The sequence below is a fragment of the Bombus flavifrons genome, chromosome 5, assembly GCF_040668555.2.
Source record: "Bombus flavifrons isolate JBK064 chromosome 5, iyBomFlav1_principal, whole genome shotgun sequence".
NCBI lineage: Eukaryota > Metazoa > Arthropoda > Insecta > Hymenoptera > Apidae > Bombus > Bombus flavifrons.
This window is the reverse complement of record NC_138446.1, coordinates 9,537,136-9,561,463: the sequence shown is the minus strand read 5'-3', so window position 1 is coordinate 9,561,463 and position 24,328 is coordinate 9,537,136. Positions and strand designations below refer to the sequence as shown.

Below are 24,328 nucleotides of genomic sequence, written 5' to 3'. Positions count from 1 at the left end.
CATATTAGGAAATCAATTTATTAATTATAATCAAAAATATCTAATATTTATACTATATTAAGTGATATTCTATGAGATAAATACATCTGTAGTTGCAGCTATAGTCTTAGTTGATTAATTAAATGACAAATTAATATAAATACAAGTAACCAAAGACAATTAAAATGAATTTAGAAACACCAACCAATGTCTCCATTTTTAGTTTATCGGATCTTTACTCAGTCAGACTTTCTTGTTAATCACGCAACCCGTCAATATTTATTATTGGCGAGTAGATTACACATTGTGCCTAATTTAAAGCACTGCATTTTAATCATAAGGAGCCAATTAGTACATGAGTGCAAAATGTTAGATTAAATGGTATCTTCTAAAGAATTATTTATATCGTTCCTATCTTCTCCAAGCATTTCCTGCAAAACAATGTTATATTTAATTGAAGAACATTTGAACATTACAGAAGAAGGATTGGTTACAATACCCGTAAAACTTCGACTAGTGATCTCGATTCTTCCAACATATCTTTATATATGCGATTTTCTTCTTCTAATTTCTCAACACGCCCAATCAATTCTTTGTTATCTTCTAACGCATCCTCAAGAGCTATCCGTCGCCTTTCAGCCAAGACTTCCCAGTAGTTTTCACTAGGTCCAGCTATTGCAAGCATGAAACAAATATTTCCAAAATCAATAATTCAATAATTACATGAAGGATCATAGTTTCCTCCAATTTTTTCTCTTTAATAAAAGCATACCTTCAGATGTTAAGTCTTCAACTTCAATTTTTATTTTTCCTCCTCTTGCAGTTTGAACCGCTTTATCTTTTAAAGTTACTTTCTTACGTTTTGGTTTCTCATCATTTTTAGATTTTTCATTTACTTCGCTAAAAAATAAAATGTAATTTAAATATGACATTTAAAAAATATAAAACAAGCAAATTGTAAAACTTATTTACCCTTTATGTGTTTCTTTTCCTGATAGGGAAGATCTCAGCATCCTCCTACCACCAACTAGATTTTCTTTGTTAGTGGCTGTTGGCTGCAAAACGTGCAAAGACTTTCTGACCTTATCCTGTTTCAATAAAAGATAAAAAATATGACATATGATGAAGGGTCTACATGCAATTATGTTACCAGGATCATGTGCCATGCTAAAGATATAAAAGAAATTAGAAAGTAGAAAATAAGGATAGTAAGAGAAGATATTCTAAATATGGCATGCAAAATGAACTTGTAATACAATAGAACTCCATCCATGGAAACAAAATTTTGGTTAATGCTCTATTAAATAGATTCCTATAAAAATTGTATAAATTCACTTATTTTCAATTACTTTGACGTGTTTGTTCCCTGATAAATTTCCAAAATAAATAGACCCATAGTAATGATCCACATGCAACTTAAAATCGTTACACAACATTTAAAACGACGGTTAATTAATAATCAAAGTTTGTAAATAAAAGAAGATGGGTAAGATAATAGTTTCATAAATTAAGATGTTTATAATTTCTAATATATAAAATTCCAAGAAATGATGGAATTTTTGCAAAATTGTAATGTAAGCGATAGTTTACTTTGCAATGATTATTATAAATGAAAAGTGACGAAAAACGTCGTAACATGTATCACTAACCTTAGAAGCAACAGTTTTGGCGGTAGAAACCTTTGTGCCACCTCCAGGTTTCATGATAGTGGCCGTTAGAAACGCGAGTCAATAAAATAATTTAGAACAAATACAAACTATATACGTACATAGACAGAAAATGATAGAATTCAATAATATATCCGAACTACAATATTTCCAAAACAAATATTTCTTATGTACAAATTCGGAAGAACTAACCCACCTTCATCCTATGTGCACGACAAACGACAAATGCTTCGACGTAGAATGTAAGATTTTCCCGCATTTAGTACGTTACTTATTGGTTCTTATATTGGTACTTTTGTAACGCAATGATAACACTGTTAAGAATAAAGGATAGTTTCTATGACAATTAACGTGGATATATAAATGAAAAATTATTTTATACCACTTAATAATTTCCTAAAAAAGCAGAAGTATTTTATTTTTATCAAAATAAAAATGTTTGGCGTGTAAGAAGGCATCAGATATTTATTGGTACAAAAAGTTTAAATAGGTTTACAAACATGAAGTATTTTAAACTAAATTAATTAACAAATTAATTTATAAACAAAGAAATTAAAAAAAAAGGAATTACTACAGCAGTTTATTTCGGAAGATGAAATTACAAATGTTCCTAAATTAATCTTCACAACTAGCTATTTTCACTAATATACATTTTTTAGAATCATCCACACTATCACCACGTAGCGGCGAAAGAGTAACACTAATCGTTATTGCTGTCCTTGCCGCATACTATCTCTCTCCTTGTCTAAAAAACTAGTCGCGTGCTGCCATCTATTCGATATAGAAGGAACGATATAACTTGGATCGCATCAGGATAGATGGCAACACACTACTTGCCGTAGACAATTAGATGGTGTGCAACAGATGTATGCCTTGTTTCAGACAAGAAAGTGTTTCGGATCTATTTTATTCAGTCGTAACTAGACCTTTGTGCTTACATGATCATTTGTGGACGTAGTGAGAAGTAACTTGTTAAAAAGTTGTACTTATTAAGAAGAGAAGACGTAAATTATATCAAAGAGGTAAGCAAAAGTGGTAGTGATAATTATTAGTGGGTTATAATCTATAAAAGTGATTTTGAATTAGTTAAATTGAACTTCTAAACCAGATACATTTGATTAAACAGGAACAGATATAATTGCTTAAAGTAGTTTGATAAATATATCCGATCTTTCGGTCTCATTTGAGAGATTATAGTCAGAAAAGTAATTCAATATTTTAGAATAATTTAGAATACTTCTGAATTGTGAATATACATTCTCGTTCCTCCAGATTTTGATTTTATTTTGATACTGTGAATAATAGATATTACGAAGTAGCTGTAAATTGCATTTGGTTATGTTATACTGTGTATACTATACTATAAACTACAGACTATAAAAGTAATAATTAAACTGTCTTGTATTGAAGAAATTACTTGTAGAAAATCATATATTTATTTACATTACATTAATATTATCATTATCTATATTGCCAAAAATATATGTTATTAAAAGACTAAATTAAAATTATAGGTGGAAAAGTACGCAATAATGGAAACTGTGGCTAAAGATTTACGTGGCCTAAGAGCTTGTTTAGTATGTTCCTTGATCAAGGTATACCTTTTTCTATTTCTAACTATAATATATACTATAATTATCATCATACAATTATATGACTAAAAATTTTAATCTTACAGACATTTGATCAATTTGAATTTGATGGATGCGATAATTGCGATGAATTTTTACGTATGAAGAATAATAAGGATAATGTTTTTGATTGTACAAGCTCCAATTTCGATGGGTAAGTCATATAAATAATAAACAGTTTTCTGATACAATATTTGATTTTCCTGTTGTGAAATCAAATTACTAAAACTGATATTATATGTTTAGTATGATTGCTGCAATGAGTCCTGAGGATAGTTGGGTTTGCAAATGGCAAAGAATAAGTAAGTAAGAAATTTGTACTTAGACACAATAAGTTAAGATTAAGCAAGAGAAATATTGTTATTTTATTCTTGTACACTTTTACAAAATTATAACAGTTACATTATCTCATAGTAAATCATACTATAAACTGTTATCCTTTATTCTACATTATTTTGACATCTTACATTTTATTAATGCTGCTTCAAATTTCTAATGTATTAATCTTTCCTTTTTTTTTTCTCTTTAATAATTATTTTTGGCAGTGCAAATAACAATAATCTATATCATGTTTTATATCATATTGTAAATGTATTGAAAGGCAGGACTTTGTACAAGTTTTTTAAGCCAATATTTCAATACAAAAAATGCAACTAATATAAAACAATGCAATATATATATATATATATATATATATATATATATATATATATATGTCGGAGATGTAAGGACAGTGGGATTTTCCATCTGGAATGTTGGGAAAACCCCAATACTATAGCCCAGCCTTTTACGATGGATGCAATAAAGAAAACAACACATAAGAAATAACTTGAATATTCCAACCGAGCTTTATGACGGTGTTCGGGTTCAAGGTGACATAGCGTGTCACTAAACGTAGCCACGGTACACGGGGTGGCGTAATCCAAAACTCGAGTAACTTTCTCGATCATGCAAGCAGCGATTCGTTCAAAGACTACTTAACTGACTGAATCCTTTCCAAAAATGAAACTGTCCTTATATACTCTTGTCCTCACTTCTCGGGTCAATCTTTGTTTTAATGAGAGCCATATAACCATTCCATACCTTTGTTAGGCAAACGTCCCTTCCGCGCCCGTGGCTACGTTTAGAGACACGCTATGTCACCTTGAACCCGAATACATCGTCATAAAGCTCGGTTGGAATATTCAAGTTATTTCTTATGTGTTGTTTTCTTTATTGCATCCATCGTAAAAGGCTGGGCTATAGTATTGGGGTTTTCCCAACATTCCAGACGGAAAATCCCACTGTCCTTACATCTCCGACATATATATATATATATGTATATATATATATATTGCAATTTAATAAGTTTGTGTATCTGAGATTCTTAATATTATATATTATTATACATTTATACAGAATTTTCACTAATATGTATGACAGTATGTATAATTATTAAGGAACATGCTTATGTGCGTACACAAGATTCTATTTTAACATATTTTAATTTCATGTATATTTTGCATTAATTTTTTACATGCTGTCTTTTTCATTTAACTTAAAACAAAATAAGTGGACAAAATATCTTGCTAATAGTTATAAATATTTGCTGTAAAATAAGTGAGATTCAATCTTTTTTTCTCCTTTTAGATCGGTTTTGCAAAGGTGTATATGCAATATCAGTATCAGGACGATTACCAGCAGGTGTTATAAGAGAGATGAAAAGCAGAGGAATAGCGTACAGACCACGTGATACAAGCCAAAGATAATTTCAAAATTTGTGTTATTACTACCATATTTTCTTGTAATATTATTTATTAGAATATTGTAATTATTTATCTAGTATTTGCACTAAGAATTTTATAAGATTTTCATGAAAATATTATATCGATTTGATTGATATGAACTTTTGTTCAGGTTCCAAGAATTCCCTTACAATTCCTTCAACCTTTTTGACTATAATTAAGATTTTTGTAAGATTTGCTCGCGACTCTTTACATTTTCTCTAATTCCAAAAGATTACAATATATTAATATTTCCTCTAAATCTCTCAATATCTGTACAGATTTTTAAACAGACTAGTTAGTAATATCTTGAAAACATTTGAATTTAAAGAATATATACAACTTGTGTGGAATCCATTTTCTCTTATCATAAACACGTTCCACATCACTTTTTCAAATCATGTTCGTGTTATTCGATAAATTTTAAAAAATGGTAATGTTTGATTTTCTAATTATTATAGCTAAATACAAAGTTAGTTTGCTCTGATTTTCTACAAATTCTCATATAATAAGTTAATGTGTGTACGTTAAAAATTTACGAATGCAAGTTTGTTTTTTTCTTTCTAATACAGATCAATATCAAATATGATTGTTACCTGGACACATATTCGAATGAGAACAGACTGGATGCCGCATCACGGGCAAATTATTGTTTACACAATTAAGCCATAGATTAGCACAAGTAACGTGATAATTATTTTCATTATAAACTACCCTGCCACTAGTAATAACTGTTAAACAAAGTGAACAACAAATGGCTTCACCTTGATGTAAAGGCCAAGCTGGTAATTCCGTAACAATCTGAAATGTTTTATGTGAAGATATAGAGACATGCATTTGTATATAAGATATGTACATGTATATGTATGTATTATAAACTTAAGACTCTAAATTAATAAAAATTATATGAGATAGTAATATTTCTTACTGGTATGTTTGCATAAAATGGTTCCATTTCTGCCCAAATTCGATCAATATCCATTAATAGCTCATCAAAACCTATTATATTGATATCCATTTCCTTATATGAAAAATTAACCCGTCTACAAACAGCTGCGACTTCGGCTAAATCTGATTTAAAAAAGAAACACACAATAATAGCGGTATATATTTCAGACCACTACAAGAAAGTAATTCGATAATTTTCCGAAACTAATTGATTCGCATAAATTCTTGAAGTATTACTTACTGCATAGAAAGTTGTATCCTTGTACTGAATTTAAAACTTCATGTAATACAAGTTCTGAACTAATGTTTGTAAATATATTTGCAGCTACTTGTAATAATAATACACAGCTCTCCATGTATTGCTTCCATTCCCAATATTCTGACTGTAAAACCAAGTAGATTATAAATCCTCTTTTATATTCTTTGTATATATGCTGAATATATAAAAAATATTTGCAATACATATGTAATGTATAATATCGCAATAACCTGATGTGTAGTATCTACTATTTGCTCATCTTCAGTATTTGACGGTAAGAAAGACTTAAGATCTAAACTAGGCACAGATCCTGATCGAGTTAATGCATTTGATGCACCATTCATGAATTCTATACTATTAATTGATATGGCATCTTCCTTCTGAAGAGCTTTCCCTTAAGGTAAAATGTAATTATAATGAAACTGTCTATGATAAAAAAAAAAAATTAAATATCAGAGATAATATACAACATCAATTACCTATCTCTAAGGAGCGTTCTTCTACATTATCCTCAAGCTTAAGATTGTCAAATGATTCAGAAATATCTGGCATAAGATTAAAATCTGCTGTGTTTGCATTATTATTGTTAGTAGATTTAAACTCAAAATCTGTAAAAATATCTGCAAAACTGTCAGTATCTAAAGCATTTGTGGCAGGAGTATTACTAGCAGGTTGTTCTGCAGACACAAAGTCTCCAAATTCATCAGTTGATTGATTGCTGTAACTTGCGTTTGCCTCTGGTTCAGTTGACACAGTTGTTTCTTGAACCAATGCACGCAAGGCACTATATTTATCTTCAACAAGTTGTAGATTCATAAGATCCTGTTGAGTGGATTCCATTGTTATTGATGAAACCTAATTATAAATTTTTAATTATTAATAAATGCTATTGAAAAATAACAAAGTATTTTTAGTCATTTTTCTAGCTATAACTAATTTCTTTTTTACTATTTTTTTTATATAATTTATGAAGATTAAATTACCTTATCCATCCATTCTAATTTATTCAACACATCTTTGTCATTAGGTAAATTTATAATTTCTGTACTTGTATAATCTTTTACATTCTCACTATGGTCCTTGGGCGGATCATTATTTCTTATCACTGTATCCTTAAGAATTACTGTTTTAGATTGATTTTTTATTGCACACTTAGGAAATAATTCTGATAAACAATCCAATGTTGATTGATCTTTACTCTGAGACATTGTAGTTAATGGTAAAGATGTAATACGCGTTTGAGTAGTGCCATGAGCAGATTTAGCATTTATATTATTCTTCTTTGACTTCTCCATTGGTTTTTTAATACCTAAATTATGATTTGCAAGTCTGCTTCCAATGGCTGAGCCCTGTTTTGTATCCCAAATTGGAATATTAGGAATGTTAGGAATTGGAGCACTTTGGAATTCAGAAAAGTCATCACACAGATCTGCTGTTGGTTGATGTTTAGAATCTAATTGAGGGCGGGAAGTTTGCTTCATATCCTTTGATACATTATTTGAATCCCATATGGTAGTAGAAGAGACATAAGACTTATTATCAAAACATGAAATTTTTCCAGGTACATTGTTTGTCATTTGCACATTTAAGTCTGAAGATATGACTCCTTGTTGATGCAATTTCATTTTTCCCTTAACTTCCAAGGAATATCTTTCATCAGAGCTAATAAATCCGATTTCAGAACTTTCTTGAAGGTTTTGAAACTTAGCTGCAGAATTTAACTGAGTTACAGGCTGCAGATTCATTAAACATTCAATGTTCAAATAAGGAGTAGGTGGAAATGGAAGTAGATGTAATATATCTAGGCTATTGAACGTGTAAGAAGCCTGTGCTGCAGCAACAAGAGCAAGAACAATATATAATTCTTGCTCTGTGAGTTGTCCAGCATACTTTTGATTTGCCAAATTCCATATGTGTCCAAGGACTTCTGTAGGAAGCTGACTAGTGAGCAATAAAGGAAAGACTTTGTTTGTATCGACCAATAGCTCGGTTTGCATTCCATTGGTTCTGAGTTTGTCCTCTCTCACCGCTTCCCATACCATCTTATAGATTGGTGGTAAAGTAGTGGAATTAGTCCACAGCCAAGTTGGCAATTGATTCAGTCTTTTATCCATGTGAGTCTTGTTCATTATTAATAAACTGATGTTCGACCGAGCTTTCGCTATGACGAGCTTAAATTACGTGAACTCGTCGAGTAGTATAATTTCATCCTTCAGCTTACTACCCTGGTACATACATCAAAGTTAACACTATAAACATCTCACTCGATTCACACGATCTATTTGAAATTATATTTCCACATGTCACTTGTGTTACATTTTTCATAGGTCGTTTCCATTGCAAAGGATGTACGAAGAGTAACGTCGTTTCTCGATTAGATCAGAATTATGAATTTGAGATAATAATAATATATAAATAGAGACAACTGCGTGGCAAACAAGAATTAACAATTCAGATGTCACCGAATGATCACTGGACGACGTTCTGTTACGAAGGTAGATCCGCGACAAGCGACAAGTGCGATTCTGTGTGATGGAGTTTATTCAAATTTCAAGTTTGAGATGATTCACACTACAAATAACGATGTACAATGATCTACATTTTTAGTATGATATTTGTTGAATGTAAGATAAAACAAAACACATTTTGGAATACTCTTTATGTAAAAAATATGATTTAGTAATACTTTGCTGATTTAGTCAATATTTTTTCTAGGCCATAAGTGCCTCCTAAGTCTCCTTTTAACAAATTTATTACCGTCAAAGAATATAAATCTAAAAAATAACAAATGAAATATGCCAATTAATTATCGATAAAGTAATAATTAGATTATTAAATTTATAAATATGAGGTATAATGGATGAGAAAAGAGAATCATCTTATTTTATGTGAACGTCGCAATTACATATGAATCGCCTTAATATGTCTCTCGCTTAAGGGAATGTTTGTGGTATTGCCGCGTATGACAACATTGTCTAAGTAATTCCTTTAATGTTTAATATATCCAGTATTAATAGCTTTTATTGCTGAAATCGTTACAGAATTGTGCATATATTCTCACGATAAAAATAAGTAATATCAATTAAATATAAAAAGAAAGAGATCTTAAGGTACGTGAAATAACCTCTCTAATTTATGCGGCTTTAGTATTTTGAAACGCAAGTCTAGTATAAATTCATCATTTTAGGTTACATTTCAACAAATCATCATAATAGGATGTCGACGGATTTTTATATACGATATTATGTAGGTCATAAAGGAAAATTCGGTCATGAATTTCTCGAGTTTGAATTTAGACCTGATGGTAAACTACGATATGCGAATAATTCAAATTACAAGAATGATACAATGATTCGAAAAGAAGCGTATGTACATCAGTGCGTGATGGAAGAACTAAAGAGGATTATTCAAGACTCTGAAATTATGCAGGAAGACGATTCTTTGTGGCCACAACCAGATCGCGTTGGACGGCAAGAATTAGAGATTGTAATTGGCGATGAACATATTTCGTTTACGACTTCAAAAACTGGTTCTTTATTAGACGTAAATCAATCACGGGATCCAGAAGGACTAAGATGCTTTTATTATCTTGTACAAGATTTGAAATGCTTAGTGTTTTCTCTCATTGGACTACACTTTAAAATAAAACCTATATAAATATATATAATTATCATACAATGTATTACAAGTTTAAGTAACTTTAACTACTTCATTGTGTAAAGAAATATATGATAATTTTTAATTAATTTTATGTATTTTATTTAATTGATTGTGATATTAACTCTTATCAGATAAAAGTCACAGATATTTATATATTAAGATACATTAAACAATTTGAGTCATAACTTAGCTGATTATTTATGTTTGTAACTCATTAATCATACTCCTTATTATTTGTACATGAATGCCTGGATGAAAAACTAGTATATAATGTACATTGTATTATAGTAAAAAAAATATTAATAAAGGATAAGAAGTGATTATAAATAATGCAGACATCTTGTTATATGTGATAGTAGAAAGTAAACACATTGTTCAATGATGGCCGATTATTATAATTAATCAAAAGAAATCTCATGTAAGTATGTGACTTTTAGGTTATAATTTTCTAACCTAAATATTAAAAATTTGAAGAAATTTTAAAATACATATATTTCTTAATTAATACAATATTTATCTAAATTGTATTCTGAATAGTAGTTTGTTCTTATTACTCCTATTTTTTAAAACTTTTTGCTACAAGATGCGTATTTTTTAACGTTATTATGTTTAAACATTTTCACATTGCATTAAATAAGTATATTCACAAATACATGTAAAAATTTAGTGCAATCATTTTAAGATAAAAATTATGTTACAAATATCATCTATTGTAATAGTGATTCATTGTATATGTATTGCAGAAGTAAAATGTCCTCACAAGATACTCAAGCAACCAACTCAAATCATAAGTATTCAGATCGAGTTGTTACAGATTCAGTACACTCACGGTTTCGATCCTCAAACGTATATTGTGATATTTGCAACATGAGTATTATTGGAAATCACTCTGCTATAGAAAAGCATTTTAATAATTCTCATCCTTCTAAGGAATTTTGTTGTTATTGTAGAGGCAAAGTGTTCACTTATGTACAAATGCCTATCGATGATTGTACCCAAAAACCAAAGCAAATTGTTTACCATAAATGTAGTAATAACTCTTGAGTATAATTACTAATTAGAAGTGTTTAGGAAAAGAATATAAAGGAATCACTAAAAAAAATATTTATATATTTAAATAAAATATATTATAGAATTATATTATATTAATTTGTGAGATATATAACAGAAGAAACAGTATAAATATACAAGTATGAAAAAATATTTGAAATTACAAAATTTCACAATGGCAAGTGCAAAAATATATGATATAATTATCGATCAAATAACATGACAAATAAATAACATTTATGTACCAGTAAGAATTATAAAATTGCAGCTTATAAATATTGTTAGAATTTATTCCAAATATAAAAGTACATGTATTTATGCATAATATAAATTTGCTCTCTATACAAGTTGTGATTAAGAACTGTTTGCAGTATTTTTGAAACCATAATTAAGACAGTTATATGGTACTAGCAATACTAATAGAGAAGAACGTATAATTTAAGTAATTATATAACAAATAAATATAATGAAATGTAATTAGTTCTGTTAAACTGGTTATCACTCATTCGTGATCAAATAATGAATATGATTCCTTTTACATTTTATAACTGTCTAGCATTACGGATCATACTCAATGTTATATTCTATTAATGTACTTGTAATGCATATATGTATATTATTATGAGAATATTATTTATGTACCCTCACACACGTAAATATATCTTTTTTTAATTTTCTATCGGCTTCTTGATGAATATAAATACGCGAACGAATTAAAGGAGTATTTTATATAGAAGTATGTAAGTTATTTATCAGTTTCTTGATCTTTATACTCAAAGATATGTTGCAATAAAGCTTATATAAATAATTAAACTTTATGTGTGCGATATTGTTAATAATATTTGCGTCCCTATTACTAATAACTGTGAATTGCAATTTGTTTGCTTTAGTACATACAAAATACTATAATAATACAATTATATAATAAATGCGACTTAATGTAGCTGTAATAATTAAACATGTTTTGTGTATCAGTTTTCAATATATAAAAATCTATGATAATGGTTTTATAAAATACTTTTTTAGACTAGATTATCGAACTTTGTGAACTTTCTATTTTGAATATAATCGAAATATAGAATATATTTGAATGCGTCAGAAAATACTTTTAGAATGTTTTTTTCGAAAAGTGTCTTTGTCCACACATTTTATAGTTATTTTTCTCATTGTATTTCACTAATGTGTCACTATTCATTTTTTTGAAACTTATTTTCATCTGCCTAATGTATGTACAATTTTTTGAAACAAGCTGCTCTTACTTCCTTTTGTTAGTATACAATAAGCAGTAGAAATATCTTTTTTTATAATCTGTAAGTAATACATGTCTATCAAATAAAAGTTCAACACATTCTTCATTTATAACAGCGTGTACATGTACTTCTCAGAAGCACATCAATAAATATCTTATATATTAGTATCATTCTCATTCATTGCATTTAGCATCTTATTCGATAGAACAATTATTTAAAAATAATTTTAATTTTGTAGGATAATCTGTCATTACACCAGTAGCTCCAAGATCAAAAGCTTTCTTAAATTCTTCTTCTTCATTTAAGACCCAAAAATAGATCTACAAAAACGTATTTAAATATTTTTATATGCTATAAATAAAAATTTGTTCAATATATACTTATCACTAAGAGCACTATTTTTAATCTGACTTATATTTCCAAATTTAAACTAAACAGTCGTTAACTTACATGTATTCCACGAGTTCTTAAATGATTAAATAAGCACTTCCTCATTAGTAATACATTAATAGTCCTTATAATTATTTTTTCCAAGGGTAAGAATTTTATACTTGGACTTCCTTTGCATCTATAATAATGTAATATTGAGAGAAACTAGATTAGATTCAATACTGAATAAAATGTTTAGAATACCTTAAATAAATGGAAGGTAGAAATATCTCTAAATGTGTTTCCTTTAGAGGTATAAATGGTAATAAACCAGTGTATAAGAAAACTATCAACAGAGTTACACGTCTCATGGAAAATAACAAATTTATATTAGGATTCTGTAGAAAAAATAATTGAAATTAATATCATTATGTTAGTATACAAATATTGTACTATAAAAACTAGGTACCATCTTATAACATTTCTGTGTTATGTCATCATTAAAGTTTCCCCATACAGTATACTCCTCCCGATTATATTCCTTTATTAAATTAGATACTTTGGTTATAAGTTCATCACTGTTAACTTTAATATCAATATTAATTGGTATATTAGGGAATGCTTCAAATACTTCTTTCAATAAAGCAAATCTTCTATCTTCCTCCTTCTCTGTGCCAATATATTCTACATCTGTTAAACTACAGTTTCTAAATCATTTTATTCAAAAATATAATTTTTTAAAAAACTGTTTAAGCATACCTGGATCAAAATCTATTGGAAGACGTGGTTTCAATAGAGGTAGATCTTTGTAATTTACTTCTGAAATACTTTTATTTGTGCCTGTACTACGTAAAAGATTATGGTCATGACATACAACTACTTCTCCATCTTTTGTCAAATGACAATCCAATTCTAACATTTGTGTACCAATTGCTACAGCTCTGGAATAAAATTACATTTTTATAAAGTGTTATATGCAGTAACTCATGGAATTATTTGAACACTTACCATAGAAAAGTTTTATATGTATATTATATGTGTTATATGAAACATGTTGAAATTTCATTAGTAACATTCATAACAAGACATGGCTATGATAATTGTATTGAAAAAATTTGAAATCAATTTAACAATGTAAATAAAAATGACATTTCAAATGTTTTGTATAATATACAAAACATAATACATTCATAAAAAGTTTCCATAAGTGTACAAATATTTTTGTGAATTTTCGTATAACCAGAAAAAATAATTTAGAGAACTATTTTTAGATAAATATCTGTTAATTTAATAATTCTTTGTGCTGCACATTTAAGATGATGAGTAGACTTGTAGACTGTGGATTTTTATATAATTTCATATTTTTATGAAAAGAATTAAAGAATTGGAATCTAGATAATAATTTGTTTCGCCCACTAAAAATTATGATGAGCACTTTATTTTGAATATTTTACATATTTTTGTATATGACATATACTGGATTTTTAATGCACATTAAAATTTATCATAAATACATAAAAAACCACAGTCTAGTAGTGAGTAAAAATTTTAACTAACCGTTTAAAAGCATGCATCGTGTTTTCATAGCCTTCACCTGCCCCTGCAAAATTATTTTTTTATTAGTATATATATATCCTTCCTATGTAATGATCTTAATTATCTAATCACCAAAAATTTCAAAACACACCCCCTCTGTGGCTGATATGCTGGCACATAAATTTCACTTGTTTCTTTTTATGTAATAACGTTGGATATTTAAAAAGTATCATTGACGTTAACATATAACCTCCTACCAATGTATACAACAACATTTTATATTTGTCTATTACTTTTTATTCGTGTAGCATATCGGAGCATGTCGCTATTGTTTAAACGAATTGTGATTAACATGTAAATGAACGTTTCAAGTGACAAGTTACTAACAGAAGTCAAATGAGAATTCCATAATCAATTCTGCTATATCATAGCCTTTACTGCATACTTGACAATTGTAAACGTTGTAATTATAAAATCCTTTGGGTGAAATTATATGAAAAATTTCCACGTTAGTTATACCTTCCTTTTTTTTTAGTTATATATACGAATAAAGCTATATATTATCAAATTCTTGTTTCATTCTATTTTTTCATTTAATGAGTATAAAACTAAAAACTAAGTGTAGATTTATTTTTTGTTGAATAAATTCTTGTAAATAGAGGAATCTCTCGTGAAATAGAGAACTTGTGGTACAATTATAAAATTAATTTTAATATTTATATATTATATTTTCCCAAAAGAAATTGTATTAATATTTAATAGAAATATATTGCGTAATTGACCATCGTTTTGAGTAATTTTTTATTAAAATTTCCACATACATAAAATGATGTAATATCAAATTTCTTTTTTCCCTTATTTCATTATCCAAAGAGTATAGAGAAATTGAACCTAGATGTAATTTTCGTTGAACAAGTTCTTACCGCCGTGATATAGAATTTTCAGAGTAATTATAAATCTTATTTTAATTTCAACTGTTGCGTATTTTCTAAAAGGATATTGTATTATTTCGTAGAAAAATATCACGCGATCGATCATCATTGCATTAACTTTTAATCAAAGTTAATTTCATTTATATAGTATTCTGATTTATGAATTACACTTTTTATAAGTTCTAGTAAGCATAATTATTCTCTTTTTGTATTCTTTTCGTTTTGATTTCTGAAAGATAAGAAATAATAAAAGGGTATGAAGGAAATTATATAGTCATTAAGAAATTCAGAAGCGAAATAAGAGGAATTACAGGTAAATAGGTAATTATATTAACCTGTTGGGCATCTATCTCTCGGAGCTTTTACGAATGCACCTGTCAAACAAGTTTAAAAGCTGCCTTTACAAAAATGTGTTTTCGCCAGCGTCTCTCATTCGTTTAACGAGATGTCGGATTCGAATTCACCGAAAACAGATGCGAGTAGTCCAAGCCTTTCGGGAAACTTACGACAATTTCGATTCCAGAAGAAACAACTGAAACCGTTGAACATGTGTAAGAGTCTATTTATTCACGAATTTCAATTTTTAGGTCAATACAGTCGGTGTCCATCTTTTGTTGTTATGTTATTGAAGAATAATTTCCTATATATGATTATTATATGTTTGTAATCATTATTTTTAATTAATTATAATTTTATTTGAATGTAAAAGTCAAGAAATGAGAAAAATACACTTTACACATATTAGTTGATGATGACAATGTTATTAATATTTGTATTCCAATGTAACTGTGAGTAAATAATCACAGTGTTTTTATTTAGCGGATGATGACAGTAATTTGATGGGATCTAAGATACAATTTCGGCGTAAGGCAGTCAATGTAATTGAAGACAGTGACAGCGATGCAGGCAGTCCTGTTAAAAAAACAAGCTCTTTAGATCATACAGATAAGGTATATATATGTGTGTATATATATATATATATATATCATATGATAGCTTTATATTACTAATGTTTTATAATAAAGTATTTGCTCAATTATAAAGTGTTGACGATAATGAAATTAATTTTGTTCTAAGTATATGGGTATTTTTTTATTCTAGTAGCAAATCATCTTATGCTGAATGAGAATTTAATTTTCCATTATTATGTAGGACATGTCCAATAACATAAATTGGAATAGTGACGAAGGTGATGAAGATACTAGAAATAGTAGGAAGAGGACTGCTAAAGAACCTTCTAGAACCAATAAGAAAAAAAAACGAAAATTGAATAACGAAGAAGATGTAGACATCGATTCAGATGAAGCAACCTTTAAAGATAAAGTGTTTGATAGGTATACATCTAGAAATTTGGTGTGTTCCATTAATTTTAGCATTTCTTTTCAAATGTTTATAGTGATGAAGATTCAGATATGGAAATATCTAATGAGCTTACAGCTGATAAGAAAGCAGTCTTAGAATTTATGCAAAATGCTCTTACATCAGAATTACTGTTAATGTCTCAATGCTCTCAAAAGAAAGCAAATGCTATCAAAGAAGCAAGGCCATTTGAAGATTGGAGAGACTTAGTTCAAAAGTTCCAGAACAATAAATATCTAGATACAGAGCTTTTGAATTCAGCTCAGGTAACCAGCTCAAAAAAAATCGTAAAATTTTTAGTTTTCATTTGCAATGTTATTAAGATAAATTATATATTATATTGAAACAGGAATTGCTAGCTACCAGACATGCAGTAGAAGCTCTCATGAAGAAATGTCTCCGTTTGTCTACAAATATTGAAAGAGCTGTGGCTGCAAGAGCATCGGCTATCACAAGTCAACCCAAGAGATTATCCTCAAATTTAAAATTAGCTCCATATCAGATGGTTGGATTAAATTGGCTTGCTGTGATGCACGCTCAAAATGTTAATGGTATACTTGCGGATGAAATGGGTTTAGGAAAAACAGTGCAAGTAATAGCTTTTCTTACATATTTGAAAGAGGCTGGCCTCAGAGATGAGAAAGATGGACCACATTTAATCGTTGTTCCTAGTTCGACGATGGGTAGATAGAAATTATATGTTGCTTTGGCCTATATTATTTTGTTTGTAATCCGTTTTTATTTTATCCTTGTAGAAAATTGGAACAATGAGTTGGAGAGATGGTCGCCCGGTTTGAAAGTTGTACAATATTATGGTTCTCAGGAAGAACGAAAAGAGATGAGATTAGGTTGGCGAAACGGTGATTTGGATGATGTTGATGTATTATTAACTACATATAATTTAATTAGCAGTACACCGGAAGAACGAAGATTGTTTCGTGTTATGCCTATTCATTATGTTGTTTTCGATGAAGCTCATATGTTGAAGAATATGGGTACTATCAGATACGAAAACTTAGTTAGAATTAATGTATGTGTTCCCTCATCGCATTTTTACATAACTCTTTTTTACATTTTTTTACATGTACACTTTTTTACATGAACCAAATTATCGATTATTTCGTAGGCTAAACATCGAATTCTGTTAACGGGTACCCCTTTGCAAAACAATTTACTGGAATTGATGTCGCTTTTAATATTTGTGATGCCTTCACTGTTTGCTGGCAAACAAGCTGATCTGAAGAGTTTATTTTCAAAGAATCCTGTAAGTTCAATATGGTAATAGTAATAGCTAATGATAATAATAATTTTAAAGAAAGTTAAATACTATGTATTGTATTACATGATGAGTATTACATTATAGAAAGTTCCATCAGTTAAGAAAAATAGTGAACAGCCATTGTTTGAACAAGAACAAGTGAAAAATGCGAAGCAAATCATGAGACCGTTTGTGCTTCGCCGATTGAAAGCCGAAGTCCTTCGAGATTTACCAGAAAAAACCGAGCGCGTCATTAAGTGTCCAATGATAGAGAAGCAGCGAAAGATGTATACTAATTTAGTTGCCGAATTTTCAGCTGAGGCTGATCAAAGCACTGAGGTTAATGGTATTGGAATGATGATGCAGTTGAGAAAATTAGCTAATCACCCTCTTTTAGTACGAGACTATTACAACGAGTCCAAATTAAAAGTATTTTTGCAGTTACCTTTCTTACATTTATTACGAATGAATTTATAACATGTACTTTTAATAATTCACAATTTTGTGTTAGGTAATATCAAGTAGATTAGTAAAGGAACATTCATATAAGCAGAAAAACCCAGATTACGTATTCGAGGATTTACAGTGGATGTCAGATTATCAAATAAATCAATTAACAAGAACGTACAAAAGCTTAGCTGGATTGGGCTTACCTCAAGAACTAATTTCAGAAGCTGGGAAGTTAAAGATATTGGACGAGTTACTACCAAAGCTGAAGGAAGAAGGGCACCGAGTATTAATTTTCAGTCAGTTCACCATGATATTAGATATTTTAGAAGAATATTTAACTATTAGAGGACGAACGTACTTAAGGTTTGTGTTACGTACTTTTTATCTTTTATACTTTTCATTATTATTAATCTTTTACGTGAATATGGAAACAGATTAGATGGAAGTACACCAGTAACAGATAGACAGTATTTAATAAATCAGTATATGGAGGATGAAAGTATATTCATATTTTTACTATCTACGAAAGCTGGAGGCTTGGGGATCAATTTAACTGCTGCCGATACTGTTATAATTCACGATATTGACTTTAATCCTTATAATGATAAGCAAGCGGAGGATCGCTGTCATAGAGTAGGTCAGAAAAGGTATGCTTTTTATCACTAATTTATGTCCTTTGAAAAAATATAAATAAATGTATGCTCTATAAATATATCTGACACTATTTTTAGACCAGTTAGTATAATTAGATTATTAAGTGAAGCTACTATAGAAGAAGGCATATACGAAATAGCTCAAGATAAATTACATCTTGAACAACAGATTACTGGTGAAGAAGGTAAGTGTTATGAATTTTGCCCACTTTATAATCCAATATTACGTATGGAATTTGTTCACAGAGAATGAAAGCACGGACAAAAAGAGTGTATTAAAGTTACTTAAGATGACGTTAGGGCTGGATCACAATAAATCGTTATCGCTGTCTCCAATGAAGAACGGGAGAACAAGTAATGGGTTATTGGACAATGAAGAAAATTGTCATATAGAATTTTAAAAATAATCTTTTGTTTGAACCTATTTTGTATTAGCAGAAAATTTAACATCATTTTTATATACATGATATGTCTTTGTGATTGCACAGAGGATAGAAAGAAAAGAAAAACAGATAAAAAAAGGAAATTAAAAGTCAGCAGTTATGTATCGTACGTATTTTTTAAATTTAATTATTGCACATTTGAATATGCATACATGATTTTGAGTGACGTTATTTGTAAATTGTGAAACCTTATTGGTACATCGCATATGCGCTGTGTTATTTTTCTATTTATATGAGCATATACGTATTTAGATTCATTCGTGACTTTTACATATTTTGTCTGATACGTTTTGATATTTAATGGTATATTTTGTGCGTAAACTTTAAGAGAATCGTTAAGACTGCACAATATTTACTAATAACACAAGTTGATGGTGAATAGCCGAAGAAAATGAATAAAAGAGAAGTTGATGTAAGAAAAAGGGGATATAATGTAAACAGTGTCAGACTAATTGATATTACTGTACACACATTCCTGAATGAAGAACTTGATCTTTGTACAAAATCATTAAAGATATTATACACCTTTCCTTAGACTTAATTTATTATCTTGTAATACACGCGTTAATACTTGAGCGAATTTAACGAAAATCTAGAACTTAGTAAAATTACATAGTTAAACAAATTAAGAATTTACGACCAGATGTTAAAGGTAATAAAAGCAAATATTTCAAAATATGGATTTTCAGGATGCTTTGTAGTTATTATAACTATTAAATTACGCGACTAACTAATTAGAGAATTATCCTTGAACTTAAAGTAATAGATACAATTCATTCATTTATTTTTATTTATTTTTTTTAATTACGAAAATTAAATAATTTACAATTTTTAAGAAAGAATGAGTTATTATAGTCTATATTATAATGTATAAATGATACTTTAATCTTTCTAATCTTGACGCACATTGATCTTTCAAATTACAAAGCTATCGAGTCTTTTTACTTGAAGATCGATTATAACATCCATCATAAATTTTAATACTACTACTAATATAGAGTATTATAGTGTCAAAAATGAATTTTATTTTTGTGTATTATTAAATACACAAAAACTCAATTCCAAAAATGTATTGACAATCCTTAAAATATATTCATATTTAATAAATCGATCTTCTTCGAATAGTCCTATAGAATGTAACTGCCCAAATTGTATAGAAGAAGAAAAATTCTTAGAATGTTATAGGTACGCAAATACATTCAGATGCATAGAGATACAAATTATTTATTATTTTTTATACAAGATGTCAAATCGTTGGACGATTTACACATCTGCACAATAATTATATTATCAGGATACGATACAAACATCTTCAAGAAGTCAATAGGTGTCGCAGTAAATCTTGCGTTCATCTAATACCTTCCTATGTCGATAATCTATGACGTACATTGAAAATTGTATACTTCCACGATCGGAATCTACAGTTACACGGGGTATTCGAAAATAATCTATCATGATCATCATAATGTTATTCTACGACTTTGGATCGGTATAGATTTGCAAAAAAGTAGCTGCAAAATTAAACTTTGCCTTGTAATTCAAAGCCAAATTTTTGTTCTTATTGCATCGTATTGTACTCATCACGGAGATCAAAGCCTTAAAGGAACCATCGATCGCAACTCAACTGTTCTCTTGGAAAAAAAATATTAAAATGCCATTAGTTTTCGAATTCACTTTATTTGTAATGTGCTTGCATTTTGCAGTCACATGTAGGGATAGCACCTGTTATCGCACGTACATACGCCAGATGCACCTTTACATATCCTATATCTTGCTTTCTTTTTCTCTTTCTTTTCTTCTCGTTATTTATATTCTATATTTCGGCCAATTTTCTACCCAATATTACGCATTGACTTTAGACAATAAAAACTATATTTAATCCGATGTTTTAATTATTTAACGGATGTAACTCATCTACCCAAACTGTGAACGATATCTTTCACGACTTCTAAAAGCCATTTGTGTCAGAACTAGCGAACGAACAAGCCACAGATGAGAAGCAAGTCTGCATCCTATTCACCATGATCCAATCATTTCATTCAAAAATTGATAGGTTAGTTGACTAGTGTGAGGTGGAGAATTATCATCGACCGACCTACCAATTTTTTCATCATCTAAATTTAAGGCGCAATTTTGCTCAGAAACTTGGCCGGGATATAGAAATGTGAGTCCGGTTGCTTAAATAGCATGAAAGGAAGAATAGAAGATATGGGATTTATAATCGTGGTTTTGGGGCATTTACGTGCGACACTAAATGCTATTTCCTTTGTATCTGACTGCAAAATGTAAGTATTATTATTACATATAAAATAAGTTCGAAAGCTAATGGAACTTTAACATTTTTTTTCCAAGAGGACAGTTGAGTTACGAACCGTGTTCCTCTGAAATTTGTTATGCTCATCAGAAGAATACGATGCAATAAGAAAAATTGTGACCTTGAATTTTAAGACCAGGGCCATTCTTGCGGCTATTTTTTTTGCAGATCTTTATCGATCCAGAGACGTAGAATAACACTATGATGCTCGTGACAAATCATTCTTTGTACATCTGAATATAGAATGTCACTATCATGTGGCTCAGAAAACTCGGAAAATTCCTGTGACATTACATCGATAAGTTTCCATAATTTTGTTACGATTCTATTGCTAATCATCCGGATGAAAACTTTCACTGGGAATTCTGTCATTTGCAATTAGTCTCTTTCATTTATGGATCTATAATTTGGCATATGAGATAATTCTAACTTTTCAAAATTGTATTATTTGAAAATCTTCGGCTGAGACAATTGAAACATCCTTCATTATCAGTGAGAGGTAGAAGTCCGAGTAGTGGAGGATGAAGCTTGTGGTGGGGATGGAGACGTGAAGGATAGAGATAGAGAGGCGAATAAAAGATAGAAAAAGAGAGCGAAAGACAGAAACTAAAGTAATAGAACCGATGCCGAAGCAGAATGAAACCCACGTGGTATCTAACGTCTTGAAACAGTTAAAAATAAAGCATGCATATTTGCAGTAGATTATTAATAAACACATTGGTTGTTCTTCACATTTCTAATAAAGGATACATCGCAGAGGAGAAAGATAAAGAGCATAACGTTTAATTTCCTTATTTCATTGACATGATTGGTCATAGTCGTAAATCTGTTCTTTTTTAATTCTTTTTGAAAGATTATCATTGGCCAAATCAGCGATTAACCTCTTGTTTCGTGTTGTATAGCGACAGCATCCAGTTTTATTTATTTTTAAAGCAGTAGTAGGTGGCGTGGGTATCGGGCATCTGATTTGTCAAACTAAAGCTCACCAGGCAACTAACAAAGAAAAATATACAACACATATGTATATGTAGTCTCTGTAGAAGTCGCTCATCAGGCGATAAGATTAAAGGAAATGCCTACCCGGATCTAGCAATTTCACTGTTCTTCTTCTGATATCTTGCGTTCTATTTATTTGGTTTGCGAATCTAGGAAATAAGAATGAACGAAGGGCGGTTCATTAGAGCACATAATGATCGAGGTTACTTTATGGAACTTGTTATTTAATTGTTCAAGCAGCGCTTGTTGACACATTTATCGAGTGTTTTTCTTAAAAGTTCTAGGACAACGTCGAATAATAATCTCAATATCCATTTTATCCCACAATAACAGTATTCCTAACTTCCTCAGATGATTTACGTTCTTTATCCTTATTTTACGATTTATATCCTCATGTTTATAAATTATTATCGTGTATGGTATGATAAACTGATTAATGATGTTTTAACGTGCACTTATACCTACAGATTATAATTATTTATCATTCGTACTATTATTTATCTTTTGAAATACGCGAAAGGAGAACTTCCATTTAATTGATTTACAACTGCAAGTAAATCATTGTAACTTCCATGATTAACTGATTAATGTCTGCAATCACAAGTAAATGGTCATATATCGTTCGACTCACTACATAATTAAACCATCCAGATAAACATTGATTCTCTATTAATCTTTCTACGTTACACACGAATCGAATCACCAGGTGCACACATCAATTTTTAATACCATCAATATTTACGGCGATAAATTTGACTGCGTTACTATCGACCGTGGTTGAATTGAATTAAATTAAATTCTATCGTTTTATCGATGGTAAGACTATAACAAAAATTGCAATAAAAAATTAATTCAAGTATAAAACATGATTGAAGAATTTTTATACGACAATCTTGCTCTTATCTTAACAAACAAACTTCTACTGTTTCAAGAAAATATTTCGTACGAAGTTGAAACGAGGAATCGCGCACATCAATAACGATTTTCTCATACTTTGTCCAAACTTGAATCATTTTTTTTACTAGAAACACACGATTACGATCGACAGAACGCAACAAGATTAGTTCTGCTCTTTTCGTGTCTATGTGACCCAAACCAGATTAGATATTAGACATTCCAATAAAGCATATTATAAAAATATGGATTGTTCTTAAATATTCTTAGTATTCAATATCTGTGTACTCCACGCTTCTTATAAATAAAGTATCCAAAAAAAAAAAAAAAAAAAACAAGATATGAGACACGAACGTGAAAAAGAAGCGAGGAGAACAGCAGGGTTAAAGAATCTGAGAAGAGTATCTTCAACGACAACAAGTTCTTTGATTTTTGCCGATGGCTTGTGTTATCGAGCGGGAAAATTCACGGTAATCAATCGTTGGGCGCCTAAAACGTCGCTGCATTAACGTAGCAAAGAATTACGAAAGGTAAAGTGTTTTTTAAGGTAAACCGGCTCGTTTCACTTTGTAGATGCCGGTGTTGAGTAGGCTTGGTAAAGGTACATACTCGAGCCGCATCGTCGCTCGTCCGAATCATGCCGTGAGTGACCAGTAAACGAAATGGCAACGAGTACTCTGTGTGCCGTGTACGTGGTATGATGCTATATAAATAATACTTGGCGCGAACCCTGATCAGTCGAGTTGCGGCGGCCGTACCTGTCGCAACACACAATAATGCATCGTACCATAACAAACTGAAACCGGTTGTCCTTTTTCACATCTTTCGTTGCTTCGCGTTCTCATTTACCTTAACCTTGTTCCGTACTTGCGTCGTGCGACTCTTATATATATATATATACATATATTTCTATTTTA

General features: G+C 29.8%; 6 protein-coding genes and 1 long non-coding RNA gene across 17 annotated transcripts in view; 3 read left to right on the top strand and 4 right to left on the bottom strand.

Moving 5' to 3' along the window:
• Window positions 1–2: 2 nt before the first annotated feature.
• geminin (geminin DNA replication inhibitor) lies at window positions 3–1,978 on the bottom strand. 6 transcript variants are annotated; one of them, XM_069113198.1, is made up of 5 exons: window positions 1,843–1,978; window positions 952–1,067; window positions 752–879; window positions 479–651; window positions 3–410 (listed from the first exon to the last, which is right to left on the bottom strand). In XM_069113198.1, the coding sequence occupies exons 1-5, from the start codon at window positions 1,903–1,905 to the stop codon at window positions 354–356; spliced, it is 537 nt and encodes a 178-aa protein (XP_068969299.1). In that variant the 5' UTR covers window positions 1,906–1,978; the 3' UTR covers window positions 3–353. The 6 variants fall into 6 exon arrangements, with proteins under 6 accessions (XP_068969299.1, XP_068969302.1, XP_068969303.1 ...); XM_069113201.1 differs by having other exon boundaries at window positions 952–1,034; window positions 1,843–1,970; XM_069113202.1 differs by having other exon boundaries at window positions 952–1,034; window positions 1,629–1,910.
• Window positions 1,979–2,519: 541 nt separating this feature from the next.
• spt4 (Transcription elongation factor subunit spt4) lies at window positions 2,520–5,960 on the top strand. Its single transcript, XM_069113207.1, has 6 exons — window positions 2,520–2,668; window positions 3,161–3,241; window positions 3,325–3,431; window positions 3,524–3,579; window positions 4,907–5,034; window positions 5,615–5,960. The coding sequence occupies exons 2-5, from the start codon at window positions 3,179–3,181 to the stop codon at window positions 5,023–5,025; spliced, it is 345 nt and encodes a 114-aa protein (XP_068969308.1). The 5' UTR covers window positions 2,520–2,668; window positions 3,161–3,178; the 3' UTR covers window positions 5,026–5,034; window positions 5,615–5,960.
• On the bottom strand, window positions 5,023–8,376 carry LOC138179905 (synergin gamma). Its single transcript, XM_069113169.1, has 6 exons — window positions 7,231–8,376; window positions 6,727–7,102; window positions 6,478–6,641; window positions 6,230–6,371; window positions 5,969–6,111; window positions 5,023–5,841 (listed from the first exon to the last, which is right to left on the bottom strand). Exons 1-6 carry the CDS (start codon window positions 8,374–8,376, stop codon window positions 5,620–5,622), a joined length of 2,193 nt encoding a protein of 730 aa, XP_068969270.1. The 3' UTR covers window positions 5,023–5,619.
• Window positions 8,377–8,731: 355 nt separating this feature from the next.
• mago (mago, exon junction complex subunit) lies at window positions 8,732–9,993 on the top strand. Of its 2 annotated transcripts, none has more exons than XM_069113205.1 (3): window positions 8,732–8,871; window positions 8,963–9,357; window positions 9,435–9,993. In XM_069113205.1, exon 3 carries the CDS (start codon window positions 9,464–9,466, stop codon window positions 9,902–9,904), a length of 441 nt encoding a protein of 146 aa, XP_068969306.1. In that variant the 5' UTR covers window positions 8,732–8,871; window positions 8,963–9,357; window positions 9,435–9,463; the 3' UTR covers window positions 9,905–9,993. The 2 variants fall into 2 exon arrangements, with proteins under 2 accessions (XP_068969306.1, XP_068969305.1); XM_069113204.1 differs by having other exon boundaries at window positions 8,752–8,871; window positions 8,947–9,357.
• Window positions 9,994–11,795: 1,802 nt separating this feature from the next.
• LOC138179919 (lysophospholipase D GDPD1) overlaps window positions 11,796–24,328 on the bottom strand; it is a 54,569-nt gene continuing 42,036 nt past the window's right edge. Inside the window, exons 1-7 of one of the 5 annotated variants that reach the window (XM_069113194.1) lie at window positions 15,380–15,508; window positions 14,134–14,176; window positions 13,336–13,517; window positions 13,046–13,266; window positions 12,841–12,974; window positions 12,658–12,775; window positions 11,796–12,527 (exon numbers count right to left, since the gene is read on the bottom strand). In XM_069113194.1, coding sequence (XP_068969295.1) covers window positions 12,402–12,527; window positions 12,658–12,775; window positions 12,841–12,974; window positions 13,046–13,266; window positions 13,336–13,517; window positions 14,134–14,150 — 798 coding nt within the window. In that variant the 5' untranslated portion in view covers window positions 14,151–14,176; window positions 15,380–15,508 and the 3' untranslated portion in view covers window positions 11,796–12,401. Of the gene's footprint in view, window positions 12,528–12,657; window positions 12,776–12,840; window positions 12,975–13,045; window positions 13,267–13,335; window positions 13,518–13,584; window positions 14,075–14,133; window positions 14,177–14,244; window positions 14,664–15,379; window positions 15,509–24,328 lie in introns of those variants that run through there. The other 4 variants (XM_069113193.1, XM_069113191.1, XM_069113192.1 and 1 more) reach the window with 4 other exon arrangements.
• Etl1 (SWI/SNF-related, matrix-associated actin-dependent regulator of chromatin, subfamily a, containing DEAD/H box 1) lies at window positions 15,474–19,748 on the top strand. The gene is made up of 12 exons (XM_069113167.1): window positions 15,474–15,595; window positions 15,864–15,994; window positions 16,197–16,378; window positions 16,441–16,669; window positions 16,753–17,086; window positions 17,159–17,433; window positions 17,530–17,667; window positions 17,767–18,090; window positions 18,173–18,474; window positions 18,546–18,758; window positions 18,843–18,949; window positions 19,011–19,748. The coding sequence occupies exons 1-12, from the start codon at window positions 15,490–15,492 to the stop codon at window positions 19,163–19,165; spliced, it is 2,496 nt and encodes an 831-aa protein (XP_068969268.1). The 5' UTR covers window positions 15,474–15,489; the 3' UTR covers window positions 19,166–19,748.
• Window positions 21,807–24,154, bottom strand: LOC138179928 (uncharacterized). The gene is made up of 3 exons (XR_011173159.1): window positions 24,021–24,154; window positions 22,602–23,339; window positions 21,807–22,514 (listed from the first exon to the last, which is right to left on the bottom strand). It is a non-coding gene; the product is annotated as an uncharacterized LOC138179928 (long non-coding RNA).